Raw genomic sequence first — 15395 nt, forward strand, 5'->3', positions numbered from 1 at the left:
TCTGAAAACTTTTTTGGGGGGGAGCAGCATGGGTGGAGTTTGGACTCATGACTCAGTATTTGGGAGTATTTACTTATAAAGATACTCATTAACAATTTAAAAGCAAAACAAGACGTTTTTACGAGCATCTGCCAAAGAATCTCAGAAGGAATCAGTCGGAAATTCCAAACTGAATTTAAAGCTCCCTGCTGCAGACCCTGACCCGTGTGGGAAACCCCGTACTTGTCTGGAGGTGGTACCCGGGTTTACCAAACTCTGGTGCAATCCAGATCCGGCAGGATCCTGCCAAGCCCTGCTGGATCCTGCCGGACCTCGTATCACTGACCTCTGTATCGAGTCTTTTTGGTGATGATGTGACTCTGCTGTACCGTGACCTCCGGCGTGACCCCGAGTAACGATGGGCTGTGGGCAGAAAATGGATCGATAGAAGAGAAGCACAGACGAGGGATCACGAGGTCATGAGAATATTTCTTCTGGGGCCGCCGTTGCCGTCCTTTGAGACTAGAACGGGTCTTCAGCGGTGAATGTGGCCTGTTCAGCGCAACGAGACAGGAAGTAGATGTTTGTGGTCGTGATGCTGCCTTATGAGAACCTTCACCACCACGTCGTGTTCTGCAGCGTATAGACGGAAGTATTTCTATTAGACATCCGCGCTGACAGGTAGCTGCTGCAGGTATTTCATCTCTCTTTGTTGTACTTTTACTGTTTCCACGCTGAAATGTAGAATTACGACCAACTGATGCTGATAAAAGTATTCATGTTTATAATCGTACGGTCAGCTGAACGTTAAGTAGGATAAATATGATACGGAGGGTGTTTTTGTGTATTTACAGAGCAACCAGGGGAAACGATGAGTGATGGAGCAGAAGAGGTGACCTTTAACCCCTTGTGGGTTACACACCGGGCCGTGAACGGCTCGTCCACCTGCCATCCTGTGGACGGCTCAGTCTTGCTCTTCTTCATGCTCGTCTACGCTCTCTTGTTCCTGGTGAGTTTCCACATCACTTTCAAGACGAAGTTCATGATTTCCTCAATTATTTTCAGGTCCAAATGTTTCTTTTTCTAACTAATCTATGCTCTCAGATAGATTCTATAAATGTTTTGATATAAATGTGCCATTGTCTCTCCAGGTGGGTCTCCTCCTCAACGGCTTCGTCGTGAGGTTTTACTTCTGCCGAGCTCAGCAGAAAGCGTCCGGCAGCATGGAGATCTACCTGAAGAACCTGGCGGCCGCCGACTTCCTGCTCTGCCTCTGCCTCCCAATCCGCATCGCCCACTACGCCGGCAGCAACATCGCCGTCCGCTCCGTCAACTGCAACTTCGGTGCCTCCGTCCTCTTCCTCAACATGTACGCCAGCATCCTGTTCATGGGCTACATCGCCGCCAACAGGTAGGCCTTTGAGTCTCCACAAAACTGCTGTGATTTAAGTAGTAGAAGAAGACACACTCACGTTCCATAGAGGTTACCTGGCCGCCTCTCCTCTCCAGGTATCTGAAGGTGGTCCATCCTTCAGGAAAGCACATGCTGCAGTCGGTGCGCACCGCTCACACCATCACCGCGGTAACCTGGGTTCTCCTCCTGACCGTGAGCGCCGCCTTCGTCATCGTGGCGTACCGGACCCAGAAACCCCCCCAAGCCTCCGTCCCCGTGATGTGTCAAGACCTCCACAGCGGCCAGCTCATCTTGCTCTTCAAGATCATACACACCTGCTGCCTCGCCATCTTCCTGTCGGTCCTCGCCGCCCTGCTCTTCTTCTACCACGCCACCTCCCGGAGGGTGTCGCTGGCGCAGCGGAGGCAGCCGGCCTCCTCCGTCTCCACCAAGCTGGCCGAGTCTCGGCGGAACATGCTGGTGCTGGTGGGCGTCTTCTGCGTCTGCTTCGTGCCGTACCACCTGCTTCGCCTCCCCAAAGCGTTCCTGCCGAGCTGCTCGTGGAGCTTCTACGTCCTGGAGGTCGGCATCCTGATGTCGGTCCTCAACGTGTGCCTGGACCCGCTCATCTTGGGGCTTCAGGGCCCAGCTGAGGAACGCATGATCACATAACTCTCATTAAATAAAACATGCAATTAGAACAGACCACTCCATAAATACTTACCCATTATAAAGGGAACACATGCAATTCAGTAACTGCACATGATACTTCACATCACTGTGAAAATATATTTTAATACAACAAATTAATAATACAAAACCAATTAAAAGAAAAACATGACTACCCATAGAATTAAAAACTATTAAAAGTAAAAGATATTTTTAATACACACTAATAATGCAAAACAAATGAACTGCTCATTATGTTATAAACAAATATAATTAAAATTTGAATTAAAAAAATGGCACACAATTTAATAAACAAGTAATGAAAACTGTGATAATTGCAAATTGTGTTTTGAATGAATTGTTTTAATAAAGCCTGCATATTAAAGTCATTGGCTGTTCCATTATAATAGAAGAGCTGTTATTGTTACTTTAACGCCTCCTCTGAAGGAGCAACCTGTCCTCTCCTCTGATCTCCCCATAAGAGGAGCTGCTCGACTCCTAACGACACAGTAATTGATGACTCAGCTAAAAAACAGAAGGCAAAACTCAAACGCTGAGTCGCTGAATGATGGACCCAGAAAGGCCGATGACAGTCGAATCTTTCTTCTGTTCTGGTATTATATGTCTCTGTCTTCTCTCTCCATCCTTCTTTCTTTTCTTTTTTTATCTCAATCTTTGTGTCGGTGGTGCATTTGGCTCAGAGGAAGAGAGAGAGAGACACACACACACAGAGAGAGAGAGAGAGAGAGAGAGAGAGAGGCAAAGCTGCTGATTTCCTGCCAGGTTCCGTTCCTGTCGACATATAATCCATGTTAATGAATGGCTTTTGAGGTCTTCACGATGTGGCTGGAGGGAAAACAGGAGAGATATAGTGGTGAGAGAGAGAGAGAGAGTACTAAAATGCTGCTAGAACATCCTCCACTCTTCTAGGACGGCTTTCCACAAGATTTTGGATATCAATGCATATAACATATATTTAATTTTAGTTCAATTTGAATCGATCCAGCACTTACAAATAATGATTTCTGTATCATTTACATAAAATCATGCTTAGTTTTGAGCCCGAAATCAAAGCAGTTTAATGGAATTCAAGGCAAGGCAACAACAGGGCAATTCATAGTGCTTTACATAAAACATTAAAAGCATTGGAGAAAAAAAAAAAACATTAAAACAAGCCAATAATAAAATAAAGTTTAAAATGTGAAATAAAATAAAATAAATAAAATAAATAAAATAAATAAAATAAATAAAATAATAATAATAAATAAAATAATATAATAAAACATTTAAAAATAAATAAATTAAATAAAAAATTAAATAAATATATATACTATCAGCCGTCGTTAATTTCATGACATCACAACCAGCAGGACTAACAGCACCTCCTGAAAATGCCTCGACAACAGCAGAGCCGACGACGGCTGCACGTTATGATTATTACTGAACCTGCATTCATTCTTCTTCATGTTTTGGCCAAAATAAGCTGCAAAGGCAACGTATCATCGTATAAAAGGTGCTGCGATCATCATGGTGGTTGTTTGTTTATGCCGTCAGCAACATTTTCAATATTTCCTCCTTTTTTAATCCCGAGCTGCTAAATGTTCCACCGTGTTAGTTGCTCACTTAGTTTAAAAACAAAACAATGAGCTAAAAGACGCCAAATAACGCACCCATTATCAATATAACATGATTGATTATAGCAGCTTTAAGCTTGGCGTGGAAACATAAAGAGTGATTTAGGCCAGAGTGTGTAAGGAGTGTGTATTATTTACTCTAAGACGTTTCCAGAAGGTAAGTGTGTGTCTAAACGTGTTTCAGACTCCAGGTCAGAGCGTGTCGACGGGACCGTGTGTCCACTGTGCATTTGGTTGCCGTGGTAACCAACGAGCTGCTACCTTCGTTAACCCGATAGATGGGCTCACATGAGAAGATGTTTATCAGTGAAACAATCAGAGGGCTGCAGCACTCCTCTTCACCACTGGATGGCACTGCTCCTCCTCGCCTGTCTCTCACTCTCTCTCTCTCTCTCTCTCTCTCCTTCCCTTTCCATCCTTTCCTCTCTCGCCCTTTCCCTGCGTCTCCTCGTGTTGTGGAGGAGGAAGATTAAAATCGGCAGAGAGCACAACGAGGATTACCAGATCGATATCAGAGACCATCTCCGTCTCCCGTCTCTTTTTACATGGTCTATCCCTCCGTTGCCCTCGCCCTCTCTCTCTCTCTCGCTCTCTGTGGTTAATTTGTGTTCTCACCCTCTGCCCTTCAAGTCACTCTTTGCTTCTGGGTAACTTAGGTAAAACGAGAGAGAGAGAGAGAGGGGGGGGGGGGGGGGGGGGGGGGGGGGACAGACATGATGACATGAAAAAGGCAGATGAAGCCGCGAGACGGAGACGAGAGGGTTTCGTTTCCTTTCACACTGCACAGATACTATTGATTCTCCGTGACCTGCCTGCACACACACACACACACACACACACACACACACACACACACAGTCATAATATGCAAAGCTGTTAGTTCATTACACAACGGCAAACAGGCTAAGCTGAGGCTCGGCGAGAGACGGCATAAACCCATTTCCTACGCGGCCACAGATCCGTGGCTGAGTGGCGAGGATGGAAAACACAGAGAGGCTCTCAGATGGACTGAGGCCCGAGGAGGCGAGGAAAGGAGGGGAGGAAAGGAGGGGAGAGGCAGGAAAAGACAGAAATAAAGGCAGGTGCACAGATCCATACCGGTTTAAAATAAGTGGAACCGAGGATCCTTGTTTGTCCACTTCCTGTGTACACAGAGAGGTGGTGAATTAAAACCTGCAAAAAAGATTAGTCAATAAGCTCAGGTAAACACTAATAGATATAGCGGTGTGTGTGTGTGTGTGTGTGTGTGTGTGTGTGTGTGTGTGTGTGGTTGGAGAGGAACTCATCTTTTATGGATGAGTGTTTGTTTAGCTGCATTTGCAGCTGTGCCTGGGTTACTTCTCATCTCAGTCACACACAGCTGACTAATAAACCCTCTCACCACGTTTCGACACACCACTCGACCCCGAAGCCAATTAAAAAACGAGCGTGAGTCGCTGCGTTTGACATATACTGTGTCCAAACGATGCATTCGGAACCATAAAGACCAAAAACCTCCACGGCCATCGGTGTGCAAGTCTTTGATTTCCTCTCGCAAAAACGTTAAATATTCTCCTAGTCGTTTGGCGTGACTGCATGAATGCACTTGCACTTGTTTGTTTGTTGTGCATGCTTCGTGTGTGAGTGTGTGTGTGTGTGTGTGTGTGTGTGTGTGTGTGTGTGTGCTTACTGGCCACCTCCTGCTACAGAGTTCTGCCTGGGACAGTGTGCCTCGCAATCATCTGTTCCCGACCAAACATTGCATTTCCTGTGCCCAACTGAGATCCAAGCTGCCCACACAAGTGCACACGCCCACACACACACACACACACACACACACACACACACACACACACACACACACACACACACACTTCCTTTCATTGCATAATCAACCAAAGAAAAGTCTGCCAAAACTCTTGGCCGTAGCCACAAATGCAAATATCATAATGACTAATGTGAAGAACGCACGCACACACACACACACACGCGCGGACACACACACACACACACACACACATAAATCCAACATGACGATACAGGTGTGTGTGAGAGAGAGAATCTCATTGATATGCATGAGCGAAGGCGTGTTATTGGTTCCTACGGGCTCGTTTGGGGCTAATTAGAGAGAGTAATGAGATAAGAGGAGTGGGAGAGGGAGGCGATGCTCTGATGGATGTGGGGAAGGGGGACGGCATCTCAATGAAGAAGAGAGACTCCCGGGGAGGGAGGGAGGAAGGAGGAAGATCAAATTAGAGGATGAAAGGGAACAAGAGGAAGGTAGCGAGGATGGAGAACGAGAGAATCAATAACGTGGCTTGAAAGGAAACCTCGGCGTCCGGGGCTAAACGCTCCCAACAAAGTAGATCATCTCCACTCTGCAGCAGATTCCTTTCCGCCCACTTAAACTTCAGTCGTGTGCATAATGACAATCAATTATTCATTTTCACGTCTGTCCCCAGTACTTAACACGGAGGACCATAAAGTGAAGTTGGGTTTTTACTCTTAGCGGCATCCGTTATTGTAAAAAAATCAAGCAAAGGAAAGGTAAAAGGAGTCGACGTGACATTCTGTGGTATTTTCAGAACATTAGTCAGCAGAAATGAAAGGACACATGTTATGTATAACATGTGAGGGTGAGTCATTTTACTGTGTTACATCTGATGCTTGTCTCGTTTTGTTATTTTACTCATTTATTCATCCGTTTTGAATTCTACATTTGTAATTGAATGTTGAATGTTTAATTAGCGTCATTGTCAATACTACCTTTTAAATGTTCACTTATTTTTGCACAAATTTGTCATTTTGTGATGCCGTATACAGATTCAAGATTCAAAGGCATCCCTGTACAATGAAATTCTTTTTTTACTGTCCACAGAATGCCAACAATGCAACATCTAAGTCTAAAACATAGATAAATAGTATTAAAACAAAGGCAGCGTATGAGACATAAGCAAAATACGGAACATGGTCGTTGGAATTCATTGCCTTCCTAGGGGATCAATAAAGTATCTACCTATCTTTCTACCTACCTACCTACCTACGTATGTACCTACCTACCTACGTACCTACCTACCTACCTACGTACGTACCTACCTACCTACCTACCTACCTACCTACCTACCTACCTACCTACCTATGTACCTACCTACGTATGTACCTACCTACGTATGTACCTACCTACCTACCTACCTACCTACCTACGTACGTACCTACCTACCTACCTACCTACCTACCTACCTACCTACCTACCTACCTACCTACCTACCTATGTACCTACCTACGTATGTACCTACCTACCTACCTACCTACGTATGTACCTACCTACGTACCTACCATCCTACCTACCTACCTACCTACCTACCTACCTACCTACCTACCTACCTACGTACCTACCTACCTACCTACCTACCTACCTATGTACCTACCTACGTATGTACCTACCTACCTACCTACGTATGTACCTACCTACCTACCTACCTACCTACCTACCTACCTACCTACCTACCTATCTACCTACCTACCTACCTATCTATCTACCTACTTACCTACGTATGTACCTACCTACCTACCTACGTACCTACGTACCTACCTACCTACCTACGTATGTACCTACCTACCTACCTACGTACCTACCTACCTACCTACCTACATATGTACCTACCTACCTACCTACCTACATATGTACCTACCTACCTACCTACCTACCTACGTATGTACCTACCTACCTACCTACCTACCTACCTACGTATGTACCTACCTACCTACGTACCTACGTACCTACCTACCTACCTACCTACCTACCTACCTACCTACCTACGTACCTACCTACCTACATATGTACCTACCTACCTACGTACCTACCTACCTACATATGTACCTACCTACCTACGTATGTACCTACCTACCTACGTACCTACGTACCTACCTACCTACCTACATATGTACCTACCTACCTACCTACGTATGTACCTACCTACCTACGTATGTACCTACCTACCTACCTACGTACCTACCTACCTACATATGTACCTACCTACCTACCTACATATGTACCTACCTACCTACCTACCTACCTACGTATGTACCTACCTACCTACCTACCTACCTACGTATGTACCTACTACCTACCTACGTACCTACCTACCTACCTACCTACCTACCTACCTACCTACCTACGTATGTACCTACCTACCTACCTACGTACCTACCTACCTACCTATCTACCTTCCACCCCCAAATAAACCCACAAACTGTCGTTTCTACTCTGTGTTCAAAACCAAAATGTGAAGCAACTTTTTAAGGTCAAAGTCGATGGAAAAGCAGGATTCGAGCCCTGGGCAGGTCGAGTTAATGCTGAAAACATGTCAACTTGAGTGAAAAACGTGAATCCCAGGGCTTTAAAGAATCTGCTTGATAAACATCCAGAGACTGGAGGAGGATAAGAGAGTGGCGCTGCTCAATGACAGAAAGATCGGGAGCTTCTGGTGGGTTCAGATGGAGGACGACCATGTTTATTAGCTTGCAGCTAACGCATGTACGGCTGGGCCATTGGCTGTCGGGCTGAATATCGTCAAGCAAATGGTGCAAGACCCAATGAAATTAGCTGTTCGAGCACTCCTCATACATCAGCGTTTTTTTTTTGTACGATGTAATTAGCTTTAGATGTGTCCACCTCACTTCCAGTCTTTGTGCTAAGCTATGCTAACCCACCGCAGGCCGTCGCATCATGTTAAGCAGACCTCAGCAGAAAGACAATGTCCCACAGTCAGCAAGTGGTGAAAATAACGGCAACGGTGCTGACAGTGTTTGCCTGAAGGGGAAGCAGAGAGTCGGCACTTCGCTTCAGCAACGGTTTGGTAAGAATGGTGTGATTAGCTACGTAAACAAAGCACAGATTACAACACACAGAGAGTCGGCGCTATGCTTCAGCTATCGTTTGGTAAGAACGGTGTACAGAACAGTAGCGATTAGCTACTTAGCTATGTAAACAAAGCACAGATTACAACACAAAAAGAGTCGGCACTAAGCTTCAGCAATGGTTTGGTAAGGACGGCGTGATTAGCTACGTAAACAAAGCACAGATTACAACACAAAAAGTGTCGGCACTACACTTCAGCTATGGTTCGGTAAGAACGGCGTGCAGAATGGTGGCGATTAGCTACTTAGCTATGTAAACAAAGCACAGATTACAACACACAAAAAGAGTCGGCACTAAGCTTCAGCAATGGTTTGGTGAGGGCGGCGTGATTAGCTACGTAAACAAAGCACAGATTACAACACAAAAAGTGTCGGCGCTACGTTTCAGCTATGGTTCGGTAAGAACGGCGTACAGAACAGTAGCAATTAGCTACTTAGCTATGTAAACAAAGCACAGATTACAACACACAAAAAGAGTCGGTAATACACTTCAGCAACGGCTCGGTAAGAACGCCGTACAGAACGGTGAGCGATTAGCTACATAACCAAAGCACGGATTACAACACACAGAGGGAGAGAGACTTAATTCTCGGCTCAAGGCACAATTACTCTACGATATCTAATCAAATCGCCAAATATCTCGGGTACACGACCCGGTGTTCTTCCTCCGGCAGATCAGAAGATATTAACCGGGGAAATAAATTGTGTGAGCTGTGTAATTTGGGATAAGTAGAAATTGAGTGTCAATATTTCATGAAATGACAAAACTCTTAAAATATTACAAGAAGATTAAAAGTTGAAATGATTTTTGGGGGGCTTTAAAAGGTGTCATAAGAGAAATATATGCAGTGCAGTCTGGAGCTGTATTGTATTAATTTGTGGTATCTGCGGGCGGATCCAGTATTTGTATGCGAGACACAAAAACAGAACGTTCGCCATCAGTCATCTGAGGGAGAATACTGCTGTCTGCATTATGTTTATGTTCCCCCGGTGATTCTGCAGCGTAGTTTGTTTTATGTACGCAGACGTTTACGTCGCCATTTAGGTTTTTACTGCTTTTAAAATTCAAACTTTGCTGATGCAGCAGTTAACTTTTAGATCCCCCAGGTGAGGCTACGTGTATTCAAGATGTCTTTTTGTTTTATTTTGATTGATTAGGTTCGTTGTAACAGATCAGCACGACGAAATCTAAACCTGAGAAAATCACTTTTTTTTTATCTTCGTATAAGTTCCCGTCTATACTGAGTATATGGGGAGAATTATAATTATAATACCTCAGCGTTGACCTCTTGTAAATGTCCATTCGGGTTCAAAAAGGTCAGATGTTGATGATTAAATGAATTCCCTAAAGAGCCTCACTGAAGGGTTTAATAAGTATGAATGTGATTGTTTGATCGTTAAGATCCTAATTTACGAGATCAACTGAACCCTCGTGGAAGATTTCGGTGTTACGACGCCCTCCGCCATAGAGACCATTACTTCACACTCATTAATTTTTACTTTCCTGTGTCACACCTGATCCCTTTGAAAGCAGATCTGGGTCTGGGCCCCTGTGTGAGCCGGCCTTAGATCCTCATGTGGGGCCGAGGCTTGAATCTAAAGGTGACCCTGCTTTTTGTCCTCCTCGGCTTTTGGAACGACCTGAGGAGAATCAGTAATCTCTTAAATCGCTTCGAAAACCACTTTTTTTTTACAGACCTGCTTTTATGTGATTGAGTCTTTTTATTGCTTTTATTGCCTTTTCTTTTCATTTGTATTTATTTGATTGATATGGATTTTTTGGGGGTTTTATCTGTTGTACTGTTTTTAATTTGACTATGTCAAAGTTATTAAAGGTCCTCTATAAATACACTTAGAATTGTTATTATTTCGGTTTTATCCTTTTCTCAACACAAGCACACACACACACACACACACACACACACACACACACACACACACACACACACACACACACACACTGATGCAGCAGGTAGCCATGCAAGGCTCTGACCGGACCATGTGGGGTAATTAAATCATAACTCAAGGACACATGCAGATAGAAGGAGTCTGGGATTGAAGCACCGACCCTGTGATGACTTTTTAATTCATTTAATACACTTCAGGCTTCTCTTTTTCCACGTTTTCAGTCGTAAACATCATGTATGCACCACGACTGAGTTGCCGGCTGATGGATAAAGAAAGGGAAACATCTACACCCGATTTAAACCACGTGAATTTGTTACTACATCACCTCGGGAACTAGCCGTCTGGGTGGGATAACGACACCCTCGGCTTCTCGCGGCGGTCTCTGAAGAGATGATCAGTCAACGATATCAGCCAAAGGTTTGCGAGTGCAAGCGTCTGAGGGTTTAGCGTCGGTAGTGCAGCTTGATTCTAATTGGCTGGCTTCCCCTCCCCAATGTGCTCCCGTCTATTAATAGAACAGCAGCCCGGGTGGAACCTGATTCCTGTTTCCCCCCCACATCCTCTCTGTTGCTGGTTCACACCCTGCTTTCTTTTCCTATGTTCCACGAAGGAGAGCAAACTATCTGCCACCTCCTCCTCCTCCTCCTCCCACCCGTTCCTGTTTCCCTCCCAGGCTCCTCTCCCAGCCCGAGTCCTCGTTTAACAGGATGATCCCTCCATCATTAATTCAACACGTTTACGGGGTAATGCATCGACGTGTGTTCAGGCTACGCATCCCTCTCCTCCTCCGCTTCCCGTCTCCCGTATCAGGATTTTACTTCTCAACCCCTTATCTCTCTCCCCCTCCTCACTTTACCTCCCTCATCCTCTGTTTCCACCTCTCCCTCCTCTGTCCCTCCCTCAGGTGGTCTCTCTTAACAGAGGTAAATTATTCATCAGGCTCATATCCGCCCAGGAGACAAAAGCCGATGGATGGACGGACGGATGAATAAATAAAATGGTAAAAAATGTTACAGCAGGCAGGGTTTTGTCCAAAGATGTGTGTGTTTGTAGTTGCACCGTGTGTGTGTGTGTGTGTGTTTGTAGTTGCACCGTGTGTGTGTGTGTGTGTGTGTGTGTGTGTGTGTGTGTGTGGAATTTCCGGCGGTTCTTCCGGAGAAGCACTTTACACCGCGGAGAAAATGGGAGCCGATGATGGTGATAGATGAAGAGAAGGGGAACCTGGCAGCGGGGACGGTGCCAAGGCGGTCGGGGGTCCTCACCATCGCCGGCAGGGAGGCGGGCCAATAAAGAAGAGAGAGCGAGAAGTAAACATGGAGGAGCACAAAGCCACGGAGCCGGGGTCAGAACCGAATTCTCAGAGTCTATAAAGTCTGTCTGTGAAGTGAAGTGTGTCAGAAATCACAAAAAATAAAACACGGTTATGTAACACGTCAGCAGGGATATCGTCACACTGCGACACCAGACTTGTTGTTTGGTCGTTAACAAATATTTTCCTGTGAGATTCCCTGATTTGTGATTTGGTGCTAATTAAATGATATTTGATTAGAGCGGTCAGGAGCTAATGAAGTGTTTTACTAGTGCACAGCAGGTTTCCATTAAAAGGTAGACACGACATTTGCTAATTATTCCAACTTTATGGACGACCCTGTATATATTCTCCCCCTATATTTAACAGCAAATGACATCAGAAGTTCCAATAAAATCCCTAAAACCACAAAATTAACTTTGATTAGGGTGTTGACATGGTTTGTGTTGGTTTGATAAAGTTTAAAGGTTGAGAAAATGGGAATATAATAGGAGGAAGGAGGAAAGCAAAGGTGTTGCTTATTGAATTTTTTGTCCTTTGTTAGTAAAGTTGTCACTTGAAAACAGTTTTGATGCCATAAAAGTGTATAATCAATATTTGTATTCCTTACATGAGCCTATTGTAGTGTTGGACTGCAGTTCCTCTCGTATTTTTAGTCTCTCAGCTCTTTGTTTTGTTTTTTATGGCGGCAGCATTACGTCTTTTTGTTTGTTGCAGCTGTTTTCATAAAAAAAACCCTGCTCAGCACAAAAACATCGTAAAGTATTCGACAGCTAAAGAGACATATTCTCCCAGAAGATCGTTCATATTGGACTCTACTGCGTTGACGGGAACAAGAATCTAAACCAATAATGTTACCTGGATACAGTCAGTCACATGACACGTCTACACTCGAAATCAAGCATGCACTTCCTGTTTCTGAGCGCCCGGAAGGTCAGAGTTCAGCTTTCACCTGAGGAGAGAAAACGTTTGGAAATAGAAAAGTCAATTGTGTGTCACCATCTGTTTTTTTGTTGCACAATCTAACAACACGGCACAAAGTCAACCTGCAGCGTTGCTTTTAATCCACTTCTTCATTACAGACATTCTTTTTTCACAGCTGAGAGGAGTCATTACGATCGGAGGCTAATCTGAGTGCGATGAGATTACGTAACCCGAGCTCCGTCGATCCTTTACGCCGCAACCTTGTTAATTGTTTATCGGAGCGCCGTAATTAAACGAGCGTCGCCTCGTTCTGGTTATAATCGTCTAATTATTGCTGTTGAAAAAAAGGAAATCAGCAGCTGCAGCGGATTCACACCTGTCTCCTCTCTCAGGAAATCAAAGAGGAAGAAGAAGAAGAAGAGGAGGGAGAGGAAGAAGTAGAAGAAGAAGGAGTAGAAGAAGAGGAAGGAGTAAAGAAGAAGGTGAAGAAGAAGAGGAAGGAGTAGAAGAAGAAGTAGAAGAAGTAGAAATAGAAGAAGTAGAAGAAGTAGAAGTAGAAGAAGTAGAAGTAAAAGTAGAAGAAGTAGAAGTAGAAGTAGAAGAAGTAGAAGTAGAAGAAGTAGAAGTAGAAGAAGTAGAAGTAGAAGAAGTAGAAGTAGAAGTAGAAGAAGTAGAAGTAGAAGAAGTAGAAGTAGAAGAAGTAGAAGAAGTAGAAGTAGAAGAAGTAGAAGTAGAAGTAGAAGAAGTAGAAATAGAAGAAGTAGAAGAAGTAGAAGAAGTAGAAGTAGAAGTAGAAGAAGTAGAAGTAGAAGAAGTAGAAGTAGAAGTAGAAGAAGTAGAAGTAGTAGAAGTAGAAGTAAAAGAAGAAGAAGTAGAAGTAGAAGAAGTAGAAGAAGTAGAAGTAGAAGTGGAAGTAGAAGAAGTAGAAGTAGAAGTAGAAGTAGAAGAAGTAGAAGTAGAAGAAGGGCAGGCTGAGGAAAAGCTGCGACTCTTTCTAACCTTGTGTGCTTTCACAGTTTATTGACAAATGAGATTGGATTTCCCCCTCGGCGTATATGGATTATTAATGTGTCTATAAGATATAAATAATTTCATCATTCTATTAATTAAAAAAATGAGGTGGAGAGAAAAATCCAGTGGAGGATGTGGAGTCATACGTGACCCCAAACCGAGGTAGTTAGACACAACATCATTACAGTCGCCATGGCAACAGAGTGGCCATGCGTTGTTTTTTTCACAATTAGATCCCACAAATAGCCGAGCTCCTTTGTTATCCTCCATCGCTTTGTATCGATTCAGCGTTTTCTTTTCTGTTTTTCCATCTCATCAGCGGCTCGCACACCTGCCTCCTCCTCCTCCTCCTCCTCCTCCTCCTCCTCCTCCCCCTCCTCCTCCTCCTCTTCCTGTGACCCCATACGACAGTGTGTGATAAGAGACTCTGGAGGCCGTTAGCCCCTCATTTTTACCTCATAACGGCCACTTAAGATAATAACGAGCAGATTAACCTTTAGCATCTACGCTCGAACCAAAGTCAAATTGTCGGACGCCTCGGATCCGACGTAACGCTCCGGGAGATCTACGGAGAACCAATGAAAAACACAAAGAGGACTGGTAATTAACGCTGATCCTACAAATGTGACTTCAAAGAGAGCTCAGGCCATCAAAGCTATCTTTCACGGAGCGTAATTGTGTGTCAGCGATGCTCTGCCAGAATTAATCTACTCAGAGGTTATCCATGCTTATGTCTTTGAGTTTGTGAAAAATGATTGCATGGTCAGATTTTGTTTTCCAGGAAGAAAAAGATATTGGATTCTGATATACAAATATGAAGATTTTTTTTGCATGTTTTTCAGCATATATTATAAAATATGTGAACAATACGACCTGGGATCTGATCTAAAAGGGTTAAAAAGGCATTTTTCATTGTCGTATCCAACAAAGGAGGAGGTTTTTGCCAGAGAAATGGATGCCAACAGCACGATTCGAACTTCTGTGGACAGTAAAAAAAAAAGCTTGTAGAACTATATCAACAGTATGAACACTAATATTTCTTTCCTTATTTATTTTAATCCTCCAGTGTTTATATTTGATGCTTTCTTGATCCCACTGTTTTATTTGTTGTTTCTGGTGTTTTGGGTTTGGTTTTGTGTTCTGTTGTTCTGGAAAGTAAGAAAAGTGCTACAGAAATAAATAATTATATTATTATTACTAGGTTAACTCCTTTAGTCTCCTGCAAGAACGTCTTCTCAGCCATGACTGCATCCTCTTTTTCATTTTCGGTGCAAAACAGCACGCACATGTGCAACAATCAAGTCCACTCTGAGATCATCAGAAACAGCCAGTTTGGAGTCCTGCATGATGCGATCCTAAGATTATAATCATATCTTAAAGTCCCAGTCTGCAAGTCAGGCGGATGGAGGGCACTCTGTCAGATTATGAATGTTTACAACTCTCAGGCTCCTCCCCCACGACCACCGAGCTCCTCCCCCACGACCACTGAGCTCCTCCCCCACGACCACCGAGCTCCTTCGCCTCGACTTCCTGCCCTTTGAACTCCCTTAGATCACGCCACCTTTGAAACGTGGGTCCGATGTTGACTCTGGTTTTATCACGGGCACCGTCGCCATCTTTCTTTTTGTCCTTCTTTTCCACCGGTGTTTTCTTCTCCTTGGTTGTTTTG

The 15395-nt window shown here is 44.1% G+C and overlaps 1 protein-coding gene across 1 annotated transcript; it reads left to right on the forward strand.

The window, feature by feature from the left end:
* The first annotated feature begins 647 nt into the window (after positions 1-647).
* On the forward strand, positions 648-2338 carry LOC311010584 (P2Y purinoceptor 14-like). Its single transcript, XM_084005134.1, has 4 exons — positions 648-673; positions 834-988; positions 1131-1390; positions 1489-2338. The coding sequence occupies exons 2-4, from the start codon at positions 851-853 to the stop codon at positions 2042-2044; spliced, it is 954 nt and encodes a 317-aa protein (XP_083861260.1). The 5' UTR covers positions 648-673; positions 834-850; the 3' UTR covers positions 2045-2338.
* The last annotated feature ends 13057 nt before the right edge of the window (positions 2339-15395 follow it).

The sequence above is a fragment of the Eutrigla gurnardus genome (assembly GCF_963514095.1).
Source record: "Eutrigla gurnardus genome assembly, chromosome: 3".
Taxonomy (NCBI): domain Eukaryota; kingdom Metazoa; phylum Chordata; class Actinopteri; order Perciformes; family Triglidae; genus Eutrigla; species Eutrigla gurnardus.